Source organism: Sphaerodactylus townsendi, linkage group LG09 (assembly GCF_021028975.2).
Source record: "Sphaerodactylus townsendi isolate TG3544 linkage group LG09, MPM_Stown_v2.3, whole genome shotgun sequence".
NCBI classification, from domain to species: domain Eukaryota; kingdom Metazoa; phylum Chordata; class Lepidosauria; order Squamata; family Sphaerodactylidae; genus Sphaerodactylus; species Sphaerodactylus townsendi.
In genome coordinates this window covers 29,587,497-29,607,927 of record NC_059433.1, presented here as the reverse complement: position 1 = coordinate 29,607,927, position 20,431 = coordinate 29,587,497, and the positions used below count along the sequence as shown (strand labels likewise).

The following is a 20,431-nucleotide window of genomic DNA, read 5'->3' as shown; positions in this document are numbered from 1 at the left end:
TAAAGGGACTGTGCAAGGACTGGGTCATTACTGACCCATAGGGTGATGTCACATCACAACATTTATAAGGCAGACTTTGTTTATTGGGTGATTTGTCATTGCCTTCCCCAGTCATCTACACTTTACCTCCAATAAACTGGGTCCTCCTTTTGCTGAAGGAAGGATGAAGGCTAAGTCAACCTTGAGCTGGCTTCCTGAAACCCACTTTTGTCAAATCGAACTAAGCTTGTGAGCAGAGCTTTGACTTTACCACTCTGTACCACAGGACTCCTTTATAAATAGAAAAGAAAAAAAGGCGGTGGCTGGGGGAGAGAGTCAAAACAGGTATTACAATTACAACATAATACCAAGGGAAAAATGCTGATATGATTTTAAACACAAACTAATAGCTGTTACTGACAGCAGAGAATGATGTAATAATGGACATGAAATAATATTTATAATCTAACAAAAATCAGAAAGTGCCTCTTGCAATATCTGATAAACCATATTAGGCAGTGCTAGAATAATAATTCTAACTAAGATATAAAACTTGATAAGTGGTTATAGGCTTTTAAGAATATTTCTCACATATTCAACCTTGAATCCACAAATCTATTGTCATCTGGGCATACTATTGTCATCTGGGCATAATATATTTACGTGTTTCGTAAGTCTTCTTTCCTTTAAACTTCTTTTAGTATATCATACAATGAAGATTAATAGTTTACGTCATTTCAACAATCTCCTTTTCAACTTGCATTTTTTAACAACAGCTTTCCATTTCTCTTGAAATTCTTTAATTGGTCTCTGATTCACAAAGTTCATTAATTTTGCCATTACAGCATATTCGATTAGTTTGCTTTCCCAATCCTCTTGACTTGGACAGCCCGATGCAAACCCTGGGGCGGCTGGGGATGGTGCTGCTGCTGCACTGCCTCCAGTGGGCTTCCAGGTAGTGCAGGGAGGCAGCGAAAAAGTGAAAAAACTCAGCTGCCTGAAAGCCCTCTGTGGGGCTCAACGGAGTTATGCCACCCCAAAGGGTGACATAAGTCCATTGACTGTCTTGCTGGCATTCCTGGGCAAAAATCCAATGGAAGCTGACTAGCATCAGCTCTGCCTCCAAGAACTCCCTCTTCAGGAGCCAGAGAGAGTTGTTCTGTTAGTTTTTCTAGATATGTGGGCTGGAGGTCAAGGCTTCCCAGCAGTTTAGGAATTCATTGGCAGGTACTATGAGATAGGTGCTTCACCTATGTTGTAGTGGCTTTGGATGAAAATTCCTTTTGGATTAAAAGTAATAGGAAAAAAAGCACCTTTGGAAAAGGTGATGTCAGCATATTTGCTTGCTTACCATGTAGGGGTGTGGTTTTTTTGTTAACCTACTTAAAAAAACCTATGGTAACCTATGGTATGGTAGTTGGCTATTGTGATATGGTGAAGCTCAGTTAAGCCACAGTTGTTTTTAAATGGCATTATATTAACGTAAAAATGGAACTTAATTGTTTGTACAGAAATATACATATACAACATGAAACCTTTTGAGGTCAGAAATAAACTTGTTCTAAACCTTTCGAAGTCACCTTAGCTTGCATAAACTTGCAAGCAGCGGAGAGTTTACAAATTAGCATATAGCCTTGAATTATCTTTATCTATGGATGTTGTGGTGGATGGGGAATGTTTTTAGGGTATCCTTGAACCATTTATGGATTGCTAGTTACAATTCTGTCAGTCTGGTTCAGTTTGCAAGAAGCTTGACTCAGTGCGCAGAAGTTTCACATTTTAAGTAGGTAGTTGTCATAGTAACTCACAATGAGGATTGAAGTGATCTCTTCAGCCAAAGATTTGTTTTTTTCCAATGCAGTTCTGCAGAGTTTTTTTTAAAAAACCATCAAAACCTTGCACTATGAAAAGATTAATTGCTGGGTGAGTAATAGAACACTAAATCAATTGTGTGAGTTGGGAACCAAGGTTTCCACTTGAAGTATAACTGACCCCCAGTATATTCCTCGCGTCTTTTTCTAACATACCAAAAAATTACCTGGATCTGTTCAGCAGAAACAGCAACTTCCTCCCTTCCAGCTGCAGTCTTCTGTTTCCCCTTATTATTGTATCCCTGTGGACCTCCAAAAGCATGACAGGGGTCACAATGGGAGGCTGCTCTGCAGGTGGAAAGGGCCCTTAGGGGGCAAGCCAAAGAAAACAGACAACATTCTACAGAATGTTTGGGATCAGTGGAAAGAGTGGATCAAAATGGAAGTGAATCTTGCAGAATAGGATTCCCATTCCCCTGTGACGATCTGCTGAACCCCCTGAAATTCTTCTCATGGTTAGAGAGCAAAGTGGAAATGGTCTGCCATTGGTGAGAAGAATTGGCAAAAATCTCCCACCCCACTGGTGAAAATGCTGTCCACCAGTGGAAAATGCATACAGGGTTCAAGCCAGTGATGATAGGGTGGTTTTTATTAATGGATCAACCCCACTAAAGCTAATAAACTAAAAAAACTGTTCTGTGCATTCTTTGGATCTTTGCAAACATTTTTTAAAGTTCTTTAATTGGATCCAGAGGAGCTATTCCACTGGCTCAAAATAGCTATTATCTACCAAATCAGTATATCTGCTGGGGCTTTTTTCCATTTTTTTCTTCTACTATGGACCACCCGCACCCTGACTTCACCCTCAAGCTGTTTCGTGTGGGTGCCCTGACCTCCAAAAGCAACAGCAGAGTTTTGGGATACTTGGCAGATCTTAGCAGAAGGGGGTAAAGTCCTGTTCCGCAGGTTTCTGTGTTCGTAATACGTTGAATACAATCCATATAGTTCTTTGTATACAAATGGTGTTATGACTAAATATTATGTAGTGGTATACGGTGTGGATACAAGAGATAATTATATGGAAAGAAGTATAAAAGCTTATTCCTTTTAAAATACCTTGTAGATTGGAGGATTCTTTGCCAGATATTTTAGTAATGCCATATAGGTTGTTTCTGGCACAATGGGAAAAATATAGGGCTGTGTTAAATCAAAGTTTAGCTTTGTGGTGATAACTTAGGGGATTCAAAAATCGTATCATATGACTCAGGTTAATAATATGTTTCCCTACAGAGTTGTGTACAGTGTTTGGAAAGCACATTTCACCTGTGCAAGCTTTAGGACAAGTTTCATATTATGGTGGCTACAACTATTTCCTTATTGGTTCAGTTTTGACTTTTAATATAATCAATCTTTCCTTCTTTGTCATAGGTTTATAAACAGTAGTCAGGACTGAAAATGAGATGATCCACACTTTAAAATATAAGACCTGTGTGACTCTATCAGTCACCCATAGATTGATTGCTTGTCTTCTGATTAAATAGGTTCTCTTGTGTGGTTGTTCAGAGCCTGTGTGTGGTTTAATGTATTTTTGGTTGCTTCCTAAGGAATATTGGTTTCTTCAGAAGTATCTTTGAGTCTGTGATCTGCCCTACAAATAATTGTACATATCTACAAATGAGTGAATTTTGGATCTCATTTGAATGTCAGCCCAATAAGTAGATGCCCTCTCCACCGGAAGTGGCTTTTGCTCTAGTTTTTTAAGGTCAAGACCCAATGTAACATAGTATACATGATTTTTATGACTTTTGTTCCTTTTACCTTATCACTTGGTGGCCAAGTATACCCCATAGCTTTTTGCCAGTTAAGTAGACTTACCATAAGTATTGGAATGTACCCAGTGGTGTTCAGATCTTCTTGATGCCAGACAGTCCTTGCAGTATTGGAATGGTTCTTTGTAAACTCAAAGATTTCTAGCCTGCTCTTACAGGTAGAGTTTTCAATGTCTCCCTTCTTCCATAGAGAGAATGGTGAGCCAGTAATTTACAGTACAGAGACAGATAGGTTGCCTTTTCTGTTCTCAAAAGAATTGCAGGAATATATTTAAATATATCTAGTGTTGCTCTTATTCAGAACCATCTCAAACTTAGTTTTGCTATGTTGTGTTCCTATTATGGGTAGAAATACAACATGCAGAAAAATACTTATCAGAATCTCAAGAAAAAGATAAACTGTCTTCTACCATATTGTCTCCAGAACCTCAAGAAAAAGATAAACTGTCTTCTACCATACTGTCTCCAGAATGAAGCGTAGAACACTTTGATCTAATTCTCAGCTTTTAATTTGGCAAATTGTAGGTAACTCCTCCAGCTACTGGTTGGAGGCGACAGTTTTCCTCCTGTTATTAACAGTTGCTAACACTTCAAGGCTGTTTGTAAACTGGTTTGAGACTTCTTATGGTTGAGAAAAGTGGGGTATAAATCCAAACTCTTTGTCTTCTTTTTTAGTTATCTGTTGTAAAAGTTTATGTATAGAAATGTAAAATGCCCAGGAGAGAGATTCTTATAGATACTTATAGATCTGTTAAGTGACAAGTAGAAATCTTGCAATTGGTAATCATTGTCAAACCTCCCCTCTGGTTTGCCAGCTGATATTTTACCACTAATATTTGCTACTATTAGTAGAGATTTCTGGTTGTGGATTAGAGTGAAACTTGTAGGAAAGCAGGTAATGTGCCCCCTGGCAGTTCTGAAGTTTGTACTAGTCGAAGGAAGAGGGGTGTCTCCAAATCTTGTGCTAGGCAGTGCGCTGGCCAGTTTAGTTGGGAAATGTAACTTGGTGGTACTAATGTAGATAAGTGTGGAAGAACAACAGACCGTATATATAAAACTTTAACCACTGTAAGTATTTGAAATATTCATACTTTACTCTTCTTTTCTAAAGACAGTAATAATTCCATTTTGATAAGCGTGTTTACCTTTCTAAGATTAAATGGTGATGGTTCTCTCTAGCTAATTCTTTCAATTCATTATGCCTAGGTACTGCAAGGGTCTCACAACAGGGATGATCGTACATGAATTTGCTGAAATTATTAAGCATAGTCGGGTGAGTTAAGGTTGAGCTTCTATCCTTAACTCTCAGATGTTCTTGCTTTCATGGGTTTTAAGTTATTCCTGTAACACACTTGACATTTTTACCCTACATGCATCAATTTTTATTAAGTGACCATTGATCAAAAAGGTTGTATCCTTGAAGCCTCTTATAGGGACTTATATGAAATGTTATAAAGTCCCCCTGTGTTGAGTCAATCTCTTTGAATCACTGTGTTTCAAAATAAAATCTCACAATACTGTGGGACAGCTTTCTGAGATATTTGACAGTGTTACTCTGGTCATCTCCAGGATATGTACCAATACAGATTCACATATCTTGTGCTGTCAAAGCTGAGTGCAGTTTCCTAGATATGTATGGCAGCTCAGTAAACTATCTAGTTTTGCTCTTTGCCTAGGATTAGGATATTCAGAAATTATGCAGCCCTGAGTGAGTTATTGCTTACCAATTACGGAATACTACTTTATTTTGGCCTGCCACGTTTCTGACATCCCTATGTGTGTAATCCCAAAGTAAAACTGGATGGTTTATTTGACTGTCACTTATGCTGGAAAGGTTGTGTTCCATTGGGGGCACCAGTTGTGCAGCTTTGTAACACACAATTGAACACCTCATTTTTTCCTCTGAAAGCTTTGGTGAAGCTGCTCTTTGTTTATATAAGGAGCAAAACTACCAATGACATTAGATGCATAATTCTTGCATGAGATACCCGTGATAGAAACCAATTTAACACTTCAAAAACTGCTTTCTCAAGGCTGAGGAACAATTGGCATAAATCAGTCTGTAAAAAAAATTATTTCAAGAGTACATAATGGTATTTATGCACAGATCTTACAAGTATAACTTAAAACCTGCAAATGCAATGCAAGAATTTTAATTTAGTTTCCTCCTTAATTTGCCCATTTTGCTTAAGCATTGTAGCATATTTTTCACTGCTTTGACTGTCTGCAGTTCCAAGGCATAATGTTGAATAGGAAAAGAAAGCAGTCCTGCTATGGAAATGTGTGAGTGTTTGAGATGGGACGTTGCTAGTAGGTGTGCCAGTGCAATATTTCAATACATATTAAACAAGCTATCGAATATTAAAGATCTGATTATATAGCTATAAACCTTTAAATCTGTGGTTTGTATAAAAGTCATTTATACAACCAAATGCATTCAGTCATTGTGTTTCAAGTTATGTTGATCAATAGATATAATTTGGAAATAGCATGACTGTTTTAAATCAAATTGTATTTAATGCTTAGTAGGTAGAGATATTTGAGAATTCAGTTCATATTTCAGTGTAATGTATGTCTTTGACATGATTATGTGGCATTCCAGAGAGAATGGCACATAAGTGTAAAAAGTCTCAGAGAATAATATATAAAATATTTGAGAGTAATATATACAATATTTGAAATACACTAATTTCAGATTGTTTTCCCTTTAAAAGGGTTCTTGGATCCCGAAAAGAAGCATTTTTCTCATCGAATATTGTCAAGGGATGAATGTATTGATCCCTACTCTAAAACTGGGAACCTTAGGTATGTATTGGGAGGGAGAGGGTTGCTTATAGGTAACATGAATGACTTCCAAAAACAACAAATAAACCCGTAAAAGTCACATTCTTTTTTTTTCTCCTCCAAATTCCCATTTCTGGCCATGCCTGCACACACAAATGCTTGGTTTTTTGTGAAGCAGTAATATTCCAATTACCTTGATAGCAATTGGCGGCAATTGCCCTAGTTCTTAAAAAATACAGTTTGAAGCTGAATTTCAGCAATAGCTTCTGTGTTATCAGTCTTCCATAAATAGTCTGAAAATGTGATATTTTGGGTAGCTAGGAATGCATTAACTTTACCGATAACATTTTGCTGCTATAAGTGATTTACAGAGTAACACATAATCAGTTTTACAGTAGATGCCAATGATTGATAGTTGTATATGTTGTTGACTGAGAATTCTGATAGCTGTGCATTTTCACTTTTGCATTTCTAAATTTTTATTTACCAACTTGCATGGTTAATATTATATTTTTCTGTTAGAATAACCATAGCTGACCAATTGGTTTTATCTACTGGTATAAGGACATAGGTGGAGGCTCTGGTGCTGATTTTTGGCATGGTTTAAGCCAAACTCCCTGCATGGAGGCAATTGTGAAAGTAAAGCCAGTCTGAACTTTCTGCTTGCAAATGTCAACTAACAGTCTCCCCTTTGTTGAATCATTCTCTTTAAGTGTTTGTTTGGGATGACCTCTTGAAGCTTCATTGAGTACAGAATTCAGAGACATGGTCATATGTATGTATCTCACAATAGAGAGACATGTGCAGCTCTCCATAAACAAGGAAATTTGTAAAAAAAAAAGCAGCTGCATTTCTGATCAGTTTGTGTACAGTATTATGACCTTTAACCTAACAAGTCAGTGGCATGATGTGCAGAATGGTTTATTTGTCTGAATCATGCTACCGAATAGTAAAGAGAATATTACTAGGTATTGCAAGCTGATATATAGTAGGATGACAAAATGGTAACCCATCCTATATAATAGGTTTGCTGTTTGCTTCTTTAAAAAAATACAGGCTTTTTAAAAAGCTGTTTTTGTACAGTATGTAATTTGGTCAGGGTATGCACACCAATGGTTAAGCTTTGTTAGCTGTTAACTGGTCACATTAAACATGCTAGTTATTCCAGGATCAGGTCAGTGTCATGGTGGTGAAGGAGATCTTTAAAACTCAGTATAGAAGCCTCGGTAGGGCCAATTTCCTCCTTGTCACTCACCTGCTTAATTTTTTCCTTCTGGTGGAGGTTGTTTCTGGTTATAGAGTTCTAATAGGCAAAGAACAACTCCTTCTGAAAAACAAAAGGGGATTCCAGGAGCAATGCCAAGCAGCGAATAGTTTGGTTTTGTTCATTGACCCTGCACTGTTTTAAATTCTCTCCTTCCCACTTCTAAGTTGACAACAAGCTGTTTTAGTATCTCCTCTTACAGCCAGTTTCACCTGAGAACTTTGCAGATTGAGAGTGTTCAGGTGCCCCACAGACACATGCATGTACCAGCCCGTGTGGGAAGCTTCCTTATCCTAGTTATATCCCATTGTTTTCCGTAGGTTCAATATCCAGGAAGGGTCTTGCACTTGGATAACTTCAGAATTAAACATTACCTTTTTATGTAGTGGGAGGAGCTAAGAGGAAGCTCATGAGCTCAAAGTCTGCTTTGGTGCCTCCACATGCGGAGGTGGAAGTAATACCTGAATAGAGCGGAACTGTATTGGATAGGCGTGGGTCACAACTCTGATTTTATTACTTATGGATTTAAAATTGAAGGGCTTATATATATATACTCTTTTTATTATGTAATTTATATTACGTTAAGGTGTGTTGTCTTCTCTTAATATTGAAAAAGTTTTAAGGAAAACTGCTTCATATTATTATGACAAAGTTGATAAGTTGCTTCAGGAGGCCAAACTAATAATCCCAAAGGGGTTCATAGGTGAATTTCAAAATACTTTCCCCCCATCAGTGCTTAGCTAATGGTTCTTAATAAAAATGATATTAAATATGAATCTAATTAGTCTTCTGTTGATTATTCTGTTTCTAGAAATTTATTCCCTTGTGGGGATTCTATGGTGTGCATTATTGATGACCGAGAGGATGTCTGGAAATTTGCACCTAATTTGATAACTGTGAAGAAATATGTATATTTTCAGGGCACAGGAGATATTAATGCACCACCTGGATCAAGGGAAGCTCAAATGAAAAAGAAAGGTATTTATTTTTAATGTGCTTGTGTAGTCTACATTTGCAAGGTTATGGTGTCTATAGCTGTGGTTCCCAACCTGGAGTACACAACAGAGTGTTTGGAGGTACGTGAAAAAATTACATAATGGGTTTGCTAATACAGTTTTAGGGAAATGGGTTGTCAAGGGGTACACAAGTGGGCAAAAAAGGTTGGGAACCACTAGTGTAGATTATAATTGCTTTAAGTATACTGTAGTTGTAATGATAAACATGATTTATCGTTGTTTGAGCAATGGCAATTCTGTATGCAATCCTCCTTTCTTTTACGATGAAAGCCCTAGGCTGTAACCTTTTCTCTTAGGGAAGATGCTCCAGCCCCCTGTTCTGTACCTTTTCCAGGTCTGTGGTATAATTTGTTGAGATGGGGCAGATTGAACTGTCCACAGTGTTCAAATTACAGTTCCGCCATATATCTTTACAAGGCATTACAAGACTGACCATATTATTTCATTCTTGTCCCTTAAAATTCCCACAAAGAATTTGCCTTTTTTACTGATACTACACACTGAATTAACATTTTCATTAAGTACATGACCCCAAGATTTTTCCTGGCCTTTACTGTTATTGTTTGCCTTGTTGTGTATCAGTTGACACTAAAGTTGAATCTCACTTTTCACTTGCTTAATTTGGTGAGATCCTTTTGGAGCTCTTTATAGTTCAGTATGGTTTTCACCATCTGGAATGATTTGGTATCATCTTCAGTCTTGGCTACTTTGCTGCTTACTTCCAAATCCAGATATTTTGTGAACTGTTGAATAACACCAGACCAAATACTGATCCCTCTGGGATCCTATTTTTTGCTTTCCTCCTTTGTGAGAAAGGCTACTACCCTCTGCTTCCAATCATTTAGTCAGTTCAGTCCACAATTGTACCGCTATTGCTCGTTTATTCAACTAAACATTTGGCGAGGATACTTTGTTAAATGCTTTTTGGAGATCTAAGTACATAATGTCTATTCTTATACACCTACACTCTCAAACTCCCAAACATCAGCGAGGCAGGACTTTCCTTGCCCAAATCATGCCAGTTCTGTCTCAGTACAGCTGGTTCCTCTCTGTTCTTTGTAATTTTATGTGATGGTTTCCATCACTTCACCCAGGACAGATGTCCGACTAATTGGCTTACCGCATCCCCCCTGTATTCATGCTTTAAAATCAGCGTGGTGTCCTCCTTCCCAATTCTATAGCGAGGAGACGATTTTTAGTGATTTTTTTTCATGATATCATTAGGAAATCAACAGTTCTGCATCTGAACTACTTTGAGAGGCCACACCTGGACTTTTGGCACAACTTTCTGTTTATTATTTTATTATTATTTATAAAATGTATATCCCATCTTTCTGCCTGAGCAAGGACTGCCAAGGCAGATAAGGCGTACAGGATAAGATAACACTATAAAAACTATTCAAATCAACCCCACTCCCAAACTTGCCTCATTAAAACAACTTTTAAAAGAGTTAGAAAACAGAGTTAAAGTACATACAAAACATAAAATGTTCATTGAGGGAATGCCAAACCAAACAGAGAAGTTCACCCGCTGGTGGAGGACGGCATTAGAAAGGGGACTGACGTATCTCCCTGTGGAGATAGATTCAGAGCTTTAATGCCACGACCGAGAAGAGAGATTTCCTGGGTCACGGGTAGACTTCTTTGGACATGAACAAATCACAGCCTGTTTAAAGGTTGGGGCAACCACTCCCTCTCTTAAGGAAGCATTATCTATTTCTCAAACCCAGGCAGCCAGACACTTCCCCCTTGGAAGATGATAGGTGATAGGTCTCACACTTCCAAGGATCCTGTCCACATTTTCAGACTGAATAAACTGGAGGAGGAACAATGTGTGTTTCTTCATCTCCTCACTTCCCAAGTCTCTCCTCAGCAACCTGGAGAAGACCTTGGGACCACCTCTCAGGCCGGTCATTTAGCCCCTTATGTGGGCTTTTCTTGTACGGGCTTATGGACAACAACAGTCTTCCTTGACTTCTGGTACCCATTCCTTGTTTGCCTGATAGCCTGGCCAGTCTGGTCTAGCTACAGTTGCTACTGGTGGCTCCTTAAAGGGACCACTCCTTGATGTATCAGAGAATTGCATTGTGTGGGCCAGCCTGTTACAATTCAGGTAAGTCTGAGAGAAAGTCTGGTCTTAGTAATTTTGGTGGAAATGTTTTGTTTGCTTCTAAAACATCTAGCATGTAAAATAACTTTACCTTTTTGTGGTTTAATGAGCATAATTGAATTAACAGTGTTCAATTTTATGGAAATGAAGAGTATGCATCTAGTCTTTTTGTGTTTAAGCATTTTAGTAGTTTTGTAAAGACAGATTTCTGTATTTATCTCTTTGATGTAGCAAATCATTCCTCAAAGATAAATGAAACATCTGATGCAACGGTAGTAACAAGAGAGTCTGAAGAAGTAAAGAATATTGAAAATGCAGAAGAACAAAGTAACGGTATTATAAATTCAGCAAAGGAAATAAATGGCAATAACTCTATCAGTGATGAGCCATCATCCTGGGATTTAAATTCTGATGATAAAGCTAAAGAAAGAGACTCCTTAGAGAATCCTGGTCACATTGTTACTGGCCCAAATGAACTCATAAGTACCAAGGAATCTTGTGTGTCTTCAGAAAACGACAGGACAGTTGTAGGCAAACAGCATATTCAAGACAACTCAAAAAATTGCTTGGACTTTGAATTATCCAGCGATAGCGAAAGTGACAGCGGGTTAGATGCTAGGAAGTCATCGCCCTCTTCTGCCTCAGATAGTGAAAATGAAGGAAAAAGAAGCTGGAGAAAATCAAAGAAATCTGTACAGGAGGAAAGTACACTACTGCCTGAAACAGATACAAATGCCGAAAAGGATGGACAGTCGAATAATTCTGGAGACTCCACATCTTCTGCTAACAACAATATCCACCCCAAATCATTTGATCTTGAAGTGCATGAAGAGAGCGAACAAGACAGCCTTTGTAGTCTAGGAAATGGGTGTGTTGACAAGAAGGAGCCAGAGACAGAATCACAGAATAGCGAACAATCGGGGATAACTGTGGGAGAATCTTTAGATCAGAGCATGGAGGAAGAGGAAGAAGATGATACAGATGATGATGATCACCTAATATATCTTGAAGAGATTCTTGTTCGAGTGCATACAGATTATTATTCAAAGTATGACAAATATGTAGCAAAAGAAATAGATGAAGTACCAGATATAAGAAGAATAGTGCCAGAACTGAAACAAAAAGTATTATCAGGTGTTACTGTATTATTTAGTGGGCTGCATCCCACAAACTTCCCCATAGAAAAAACACGTGAGCATTACCATGCTACAGCTCTTGGAGCAAAAATTACAAAAAGCCTAGCATTGAGTGATGATGATCCAGATAAGCCAACCCACCTTATTGCTGCTAGAGCTGGTAAGTGTAATCTTGTGTGGATTTAAACCATGAAATAATCTGGTTGTGGTGGGTTTTCCGGCCTGTGTGGCCGTGGTTGGTGGATCTTGTTCCTAATGTTTCGCCTGCATCTGTGGCTGGCATCTTCAGAGGTGTATCACAGAAGGAAGTCAGTGTATTGTCGAAGGCTTTCACGGCCGGATTCAACTGGTTCTGGTGGTTTTTCCAAGCTGTATGGCCGTGGTTGGTGGATCTTGTTCCTAACATTTCGCCTGCATCTGTGGCTGACATCTTCAGATATGTATCACAGAGGGAAGTCAGTGCATTGTTGAAGGCTTTCATGGCCGGATTCAACTGGTTCTGGTGGGTTTTCCGGTGAATGCCCAGACCATGGCCACACAGCCCGGAAAACCCACCAGAACCACATGAGATAATCGTTTATAAGTAATTATTAATATGTGGTCTTCTGTAATTACAGTAATACATTAAGCCCACAGATTTATGACTCAATGATTTCAATACATGAGTATTTAAGAGAACTATGTTCAGTAAACTGATAGAGTTTATAGGATGCTTGAAGTCCTGTCTTTCAGTTATTATCTTTTTGCATCTTGCTTGATTTCAGGGGATATGTAGATAATTTATCCATCCAGCTTGTTCTGCAAAATGTTTTGTGACAGTAAAGAACTATGTTTAAAACATAAGGCTGTTGGGTTTTTATTGTGAAAGAACTGATGCAGAATAGTAATTCACATGATAAAAATAGATTTTAAAAGTATGGTTGGACAGCTGGAATCAGTTTGACTTGTTCTTAAATCCTGTTGATTTCAGTGTGGATTAGGTTTGCCTCAAATTTTATAAACTACATCCAAGGATAATTTATTTCTAACTTTTTCTACTAAGAGTGCTAATGTTTGGTTATTTAAATAGGCACAGAAAAAGTCAGGCAAGCTCAAAACTGTAAAAATCTCCATGTTGTAAATCCGGACTGGTTATGGAGCTGCTTGGAGCGTTGGGACAAAGTAGAAGAACAGCTCTTTCCTTTGAAGGATGATTACCTGAAAACACAAAGGTAAAAAGTAGCTAATTAAAACAATACAAATTTTACCTTTGCATAAAGTTAATTCATTTTTAGGCATGGTCAAAATGATCCAGATTCCTATCTATTTAATGTAAATTTGGAGTCTTCTTGGAAAAGAAGGAATGGAGAAAAAAATATCTAAAACACAATGAAGAAAGAAGAATGAATCATAGGAAGATTGTCTTCTCAAAATCTCTGTGAATTTGAAACTCAAAACAACTTTTATTTAATGGAATGTAGTACTTCCCCATGAAATTATCATAAATTAAGAGAACTCTCTATAGCAGACTTCAGCGGAAATCTCCAGAAAGCAAAGCACAAAAAAGGGGGTTAGTTATGTCATACATATATACATACTAGCGGGCCCGGCCACGCTTTGCTGTGGCAATTGTCCTTCTTATCATAGTCTGCAACCCACACAGATGTCCATGCAGATCCAATGATCCCCAGCATAGCCTTTTGGGGTGCTCAAATGGAATCCCTCTTTCCCTTTTCAATTCACATCGTTGTATGGTGCTGTCTTGTTTTTTTAGTATAAGGTAACCCTTGCCATTCCACAACGGAACTGCCCAGCGTGTGAATCCCGCTGTCCATGAGGCTGGTTGACACGCATAGTCCTGGCTTGGGTAAGGCAGAACTGGGGCAAGCAGGCTATCCCAATCAGGCAGCAGAGGCACGGTGGTGAGGCGCTCAGATTGAGGCCAGCTCTCTGGGCTCTTAAAGGGCCACGTGCAAAAGAAGCGGAGCCGGTAGTGTTGGTTTGCCCCCACCCCGCGGATTTTCTTAGAAGAAAAAGGCAAACTCCAGCTTTTAGTAAAAGAGAGCTGTGGTGAATATGGGTGAGGAAGTGGGTAAGTGGTGGTTGGATGTGAGGGAGGGCAGAGTGAGGTGTGTGAGGATGAGCTGGATGTGTATTGTGTGGTAGCAGTGGGTGAGGTACAGAGAGTGAAAGTTACCTGCGTGTGGGGGGGGGAACCCCACTTGACGTCTCACACGGCAAAGTGTATATGTGTTTCACTTCCACTCGTAGTACCTAACAGTATAACCTATTTGCTGTTTTCAATGCTCATCTCCGCCCATCTGCGCAAACATTCTAAGACCTCATACCAAGCCCTCAGGCCACAGACAGACAGGCTGCATGAACATTCTAAGGGTGACAGTTAAACAGAGCCAGCTTCATGGCCTGGTGCGCCAGGAAAAAGACATTTTACCTGGCTCAGGTATGGACTTTCGGTGATTTGAAGGTCCAATTACCTGCCCGCAACAGGGAGGGACGTCCTGTGAAAATTTGGGGGCGATTCGTCCAGCAGCTTCTGAGGGAGACCATCAGGGACAAACACACTGTTAGATTTTTATATAGATAGATAAGTTATTCCGTTTTATAATGAGAAGGCTTGATTATTAACTTTATTTTTGGTTCATTTTATCTTTTTCATGGAAATCTCCAGAAAGTCATAAACATACCTACTTGAGACAATTCTTGTGAAGGTGGGATGGTACCATTAAACCCACCCTTGATTATGGAGATTCAGTTGACAGATGGGTATTGGTATTAAGGCCCTAACAGTAATGGGTCCAGAAGGAAAACTGTAAGAGCTTTTAGCACTTTTACATAGATATAAATATCCATAGGATCAGGCCTTGTGAGTTAGAATTGCCAGACCATGTTAGATACCATCTGACATTCAGTGGATTCAGGCACTGTGTCTTCTATTTCCCCTCCTTATTAGAATGTCCATAGCACATGGCTTTGACCATACAGGTCCTAGAATTGCTAGCATAGCTTTCACATTGGTTAAACATTTCTATATTATGAAATGATGGGGGTTTTCTTAGCAAAATGTCAGTCTTCAACTTGTTCTGACTTGGAAGATGCCCCAGGGTTTTTGGTGCAAACATGGCCAGGCATGTCCTACAGAAGCCCACAGACTGCAAGGTGAGGCTGCTGGGGCTCTAATGAAGAGCAATGATCTAGACAATGAAGAGCAATGATCTTCAACAGCAGGAAGCAATGGGCAGGTGTAGCCTCTCTGCAGTTCCACAGATTTGGGAGAGGATGCCTTCTCTATACCCCTAGGATTATAGGTTTCAATAGAGCAGGATATTAAGAATTAAACTCAACCCATGGAGCATGTTCTTGAATTCCCAGGGATTCAGAAAAGCTACACAGACCATGGGTGCCTTAGATCACCTACAGAAAAAGGGAGCCCGTTCCATCCCATCTAAAATGTTCAGATGTTTACTCCATCTTTTTTATAGTTCCAAAACACAGAGGGGACTGGAGAGTCATCTTAGGGTTCTCAGCAAATGTGAGGTATAGGAAATTCAATACAGAAATTTCTGTACCATCATTCTGTCCCAAGCTATGCCATCCAAGGGGCAGAACTGGCACTCCTTGCATCTTAGACAAGTTCTGCATATCTATAGTAGGCACTCGAGACCTTTCAGAGACTTGAGCGGTCTGTAGCATGTCACCCAGAGATCAAAGGCAAAGGTCTCTAAGAGTACGTTTAGCAGTGGTGTATACTTCTCAAGGTCTACAAACACCAGAGGGTGCTACTGTACATTCAAGCAAAGTACAACTACTTCAGCAGCCACATGACATCTTCAAGCCAGCCACTTGGGCTTCAGTGTCCACATTTTCAGAATTATAAAATGGACTCCGTTACCTCAGATGATTCAGATTTTATTGCAGCTTTTGGGATTTACAACAGGTTGAGGAACCTTAAGGGCAAGATTGGCGGGCAGTTCTCTCTCTTTTCGGATGCACTAGCGGGTAACATCCTAAGATTTTTGTCAATTGTGGCACAAACCTCACGAATAACTTACTTTTGGAATAATAACACTGCTTATGAATTTGCTTTTCTACACTTTTTATAGTATAAACCATATTGACATATTTTTTACAAAAACATTTCTTTTAAAGTATTTGTTATCATCTTCTTCAAAAAATGCCCCTAACAGTTTACAACAAAACGAAAAGTATAATAGGTTAAAATCATTAAACATTATCAATAAATTAGTGAAAACTAGTGCATAGAACACCGTTAAAACAATTTGGCAAGAACCCAATAATAAAAGCACTTTAGTTGGAACCAAAGCAGGCCAACCTTTAGAGCAATTCATATCCTGTGTATTTGTGTGTTTTTTAAATTGAAAACGAATGAGTGTGGTTGATTGCTAACTTAAAATGTCTAAATATTTCATTTACCAGAGACGACAGTCCTGCCATGTTTCCAGACATTCACAGTGCTTTTCAGACTGCTCTTTTTCGTCCAACTCCCATCCATCCGAAGTGTCAGCCTGGTCCTGAAGTTCAACTTTATGATCCCAACACTGGAAAATTAATTAGGAAAGGATCCCAAAGTTCCAGTCAGTCTCTCTATATTCAGCCACCAGCTTCTCCCCTCACTCTACCAGTCCATGGGGAACATTCCTCTTTCAGGTACATGAAAATGTAGCTTGGCTGCATAAGTGATTTTCACATTTTGTGTGGTGGCAAGATTTTTAAAATCTTGAACGAACCAATCCATGTCCATGTGAATCTTGAATCACCTTTCCGGAGAACTGAAATGCCATATGGAACGTCATAGTTTTGTTGCTAATATTTATTAAAGAATTCATAGCAGTTTTCTTTCTTTTTGTTACCTTAGTTGTAATCATACTCAGTTTGTTGTTTATTTCAAGATAGTATTCTGAAATGATAATCTGATTTGCATTTGGAGTTCCTACTAAAAATTCGTATTTCATTTTCCTCAGTCATTGGTTTCATTAGCTTTTGTTCACTCAGGGCTGATGTTTATTACTTTCATCCCCAGTACCCACTATACCACTATCATTGCATTCAGATGTTTGCTTGTGATAGGCTCAAGCCTTCAGTTAAACTCCAGTTTGCCATAATGTCCAAATGCAGGTCCCTGGGCTAATTGAAATGTGGCTCTTCCCTGTAAGCCAGGACTCTGGACCATGGTTTAATCCTGTGCTGTGAGCACAAGCTTTGTGTCCATCATGAACAAACCTTGCTTGTTAGAGATGTCCGAATTCTGCCTATATTTTTTTGCAAGCAGTTTGAATCCCACAATTCTAGAGCCTGATTTTGTTAATTTCTGTCCTGTATATTTTCAAAAGGCGAGTCTATCTCAGCGTAGCTCTGTTTAATCCATGTGTGCTTGCACAAGTCTCAGAACCTAATTAGTCTGCCGTGAGTTTCCTTCATGTTAAAACTGCAGATGGTTTTAGTAGTGCATTCTTCAAAAATCTCCTTTAAACATTAAATTTCAGACAGTTTCCTTTGTGTTTTTAACATCCTGGCTTACGAATTCTCTGAAGTCAAAAGCTTGCTTTTATGTACTATATAGATGTATTATGTTGAAATCATAGGCCGTAACATACACATGAAAAACAAAATAATACATAGTATATCCAAATTGTCATTATAAAGACATTTTTTTCTTGCACAGTATCATTAGGGTGATTAAAATCTTACATATTGGGGAGAACACTTGAAGTCTATTTGTGTGAGTGGTTTGTAGAATTGAGCACAAGAGGGCAGTCATTCACCTTTTACCAAGATTTGGACTTAATCCCTGCTATGCTAGTGCTATGCTCCAAGTCTGTGCCTAGTTCAGATGTGCCACGTACAGACAGGTCACAAGGAACCCTTTAGATAATGACTGTGGAATAGTCGAGTTTTCCTTGGCTCTGTATCTGTTCTGTGCTGCAGCTGCTGGTCCTTAAAGACAGATCTGCCAGGTTAGGATTTTCAGAAATGGAGGCTTACACTAGGATTCAGGTCCATATCTAATGACCTCTGTTCTTGGTACCATATTTTGCTTTTGAAATGCTTGGTGTCTTTTCAAGTATATGTAATGGCATTGAGACTGGGTTAATAATGGTGCTCTACAATGATTCACATTATTTCTATAAGACTTACATTGTGCTGTAAGGCTAGAATATAAAAAGGGTATCTGGGTTGATCCCATCCCTCTCCCCAGGCGACTACACACCCCATCAAAAGTGTGCTGTACCAGTTGGGGATGTGACCAGCTTGAAGGAGCCCAGCCAACTGTGAGAGGAGATCAGGTGGGGTAGCCAGCTGTTTAAAGAAGTCCAGGGGAAGGGCCATTGACTTGTGTCTGACTGGCACTTCCCTCAGGAAGAGGTTCACACAACTAAGAGTATTGACGTTCATTCTCAATCTTCCTCTAGAGCAAATAATCATTTTTTCCCTTTTCAAAACCCACACAGCAACAGGCACCTTCTCCCTCAGCCAGTCAGAAGTCAACTCTCTCACTCCCTCTCTAAAAGCTATCCAGTCAAGTAGGATTAATTCTTTCAAGCCCTTTTGGTTCTTTCTGGCTGCAGGCTCAGAAAGATTGGAAACCCTTTTACTAAAGATTGAGAGGAAGTGTATCTTTTGTTCATAGTTGTGCCTGTTCTTTTAATCTCAGATTGGTGTATTTCCAAGGAGAAACAAAAGCAACACCCCACTTAGTTTTCAGGTGCCATTGCAAGGATTGAAGCAGGGAGGCAACCATTCTTTTTCCTTTTATTAAGCCTTGCAAAGGTTATATGCTCTACCCTAGGTGTGACTTGTGATCTTGCACAGTCCATTTTTGGCTGTATCACAAAGCCATCAAGTCCTGTCAGTCTGTCCAGAACAGCTTTGGTTGCATTGCACTGCAAGGCACACAACGTTGTCCTGTTACCAGGACCTTGCTGTTAGTAAAAAAATAAGGGATGGTTGTTCAGGGTCTTTGTCGCTGAGGATGGAAAATCAGAAGAAGCTGAAAGAAAGGGAAAAGTGGAATAAGTTTTGAGGACATTGGCTCAGATAAATTCAGTTCAGAATCTAAACTTGCTTGGGGTGCTGCAGTAAGATATTGAAAGCAACTGAAAGGAAAATCTTTGGCTTATAGGTGTCTACCTCACTATAGTTCATGAGGCTCCTTTTATGGAACCAATTACTATATTTCAGATAACTCTACCCCTATACCCTATATTTCAGATAACCGTACCCCAATATCAGTAAATTTTGGATTCGAGTAATAAAAACCCAGACATTTTTGGGTAAAACCAAATAGAGCAAATTGGCGAGAAGCTGTAATATGTTACTTTTTATTTATTGCCATTGTTTAGTGCCTCGCTGTGAAAGCAGTCCCAGAGGTCAGTCTGCCTCTGTTCAACCTCAGTGACGTTCTTTAGCTACTCTTGATGGCAAGGCAGATAAAGCCAATTGGCTTTATTCAGCTTTTACTGAAATTTTTCAGGTTTTACAAGCCCAAACCCAGAAATTTTCAATTCTTCCCATAGGGGTGGGGAGAGAGCTTTAATTGAATGCTGGACTGCAGCATTCAGTTCAAGTTCTCTCCTCCCATGCTGCCATTTCCCAAGTCTACATGGACTGCGGGGGGGCTTTGACCAAATGTTTGAGTTCCGCATTCAGTTGAAGCTCTTTCAGCCCTGCCACCAGTTCCCAAGTACACGTGAACTTAGGAACTGGTGGAGGGGCTGAGAGACAGATCTTCAACAGAATTCTGTACTCTAGTTGAAGCTCTGTCAGCTCCCAGACTATTCAGTTCTGCCAAACAGCCTGTGAATTTTTTTTTCTGGCTTAAAAAAAACATACACAATGAAGGGGTTTCCAGGGTTTTTTGGTGATTCAACTTTTATTGAATCACCACGCCTAAACCTAAGTCACTAATCCTGTTATCATTGTTGAAGCCCTGAATGTCTCATTAAAAGAGACCAGTCTGGATCGCAGTTACTTCCAAGAATATGCAGGGCCCATCCTGAAGTTGCCTGCCGAAATTGAGACTGAACCTTGTTCTTTAAAAAAAATGCCGAGAAGCTGTAATGTGTTACTTTTTATTTATTGCAGTTCTTTAGTGCCTCGCTGTGAAAGCAGTCCCAGAGGTCAGTCTGCCTCTGTTCAACCTCAGTAACAGAGACTGTAACATTCTTTAGCTACTCTTGATGGCAAGGCAATTCGTAAAAGCTAAAAATAGTGATTTGTCCTTGTTTTCTCATCTGCTATCAAAGTTCCTAAAGGGAATCTTTGACCTCTACTCAACACTATCTCTGTGTGTTGGTGGAACCTTTTCCTAGTACACAGAGCATTGGCTATTTGTTGTGATAGTCCCCCAGTATGAGTTTCCTATATCTAAAACCTCTGTGCCTTATGAGAAATACAACAAAATGATTAGAGTGGCAGTTACTTGTGTTATGAAACATTAAGCCTCCCCTCGATTACCTGCACAAACCTATTCCACAAGATTCCCAA

General features: G+C 39.2%; 1 protein-coding gene across 1 annotated transcript in view; it reads left to right on the top strand.

Moving 5' to 3' along the window:
* Positions 1–20,431, top strand: part of CTDP1 (CTD phosphatase subunit 1) — a 69,063-nt gene that overhangs the window by 19,882 nt on the left and 28,750 nt on the right. Inside the window, exons 6-10 of the mRNA XM_048507878.1 lie at positions 6,334–6,424; positions 8,479–8,645; positions 11,025–12,089; positions 12,999–13,140; positions 16,364–16,594. Coding sequence (XP_048363835.1) covers positions 6,334–6,424; positions 8,479–8,645; positions 11,025–12,089; positions 12,999–13,140; positions 16,364–16,594 — 1,696 coding nt within the window. The remainder of the gene's footprint in view (positions 1–6,333; positions 6,425–8,478; positions 8,646–11,024; positions 12,090–12,998; positions 13,141–16,363; positions 16,595–20,431) is intronic.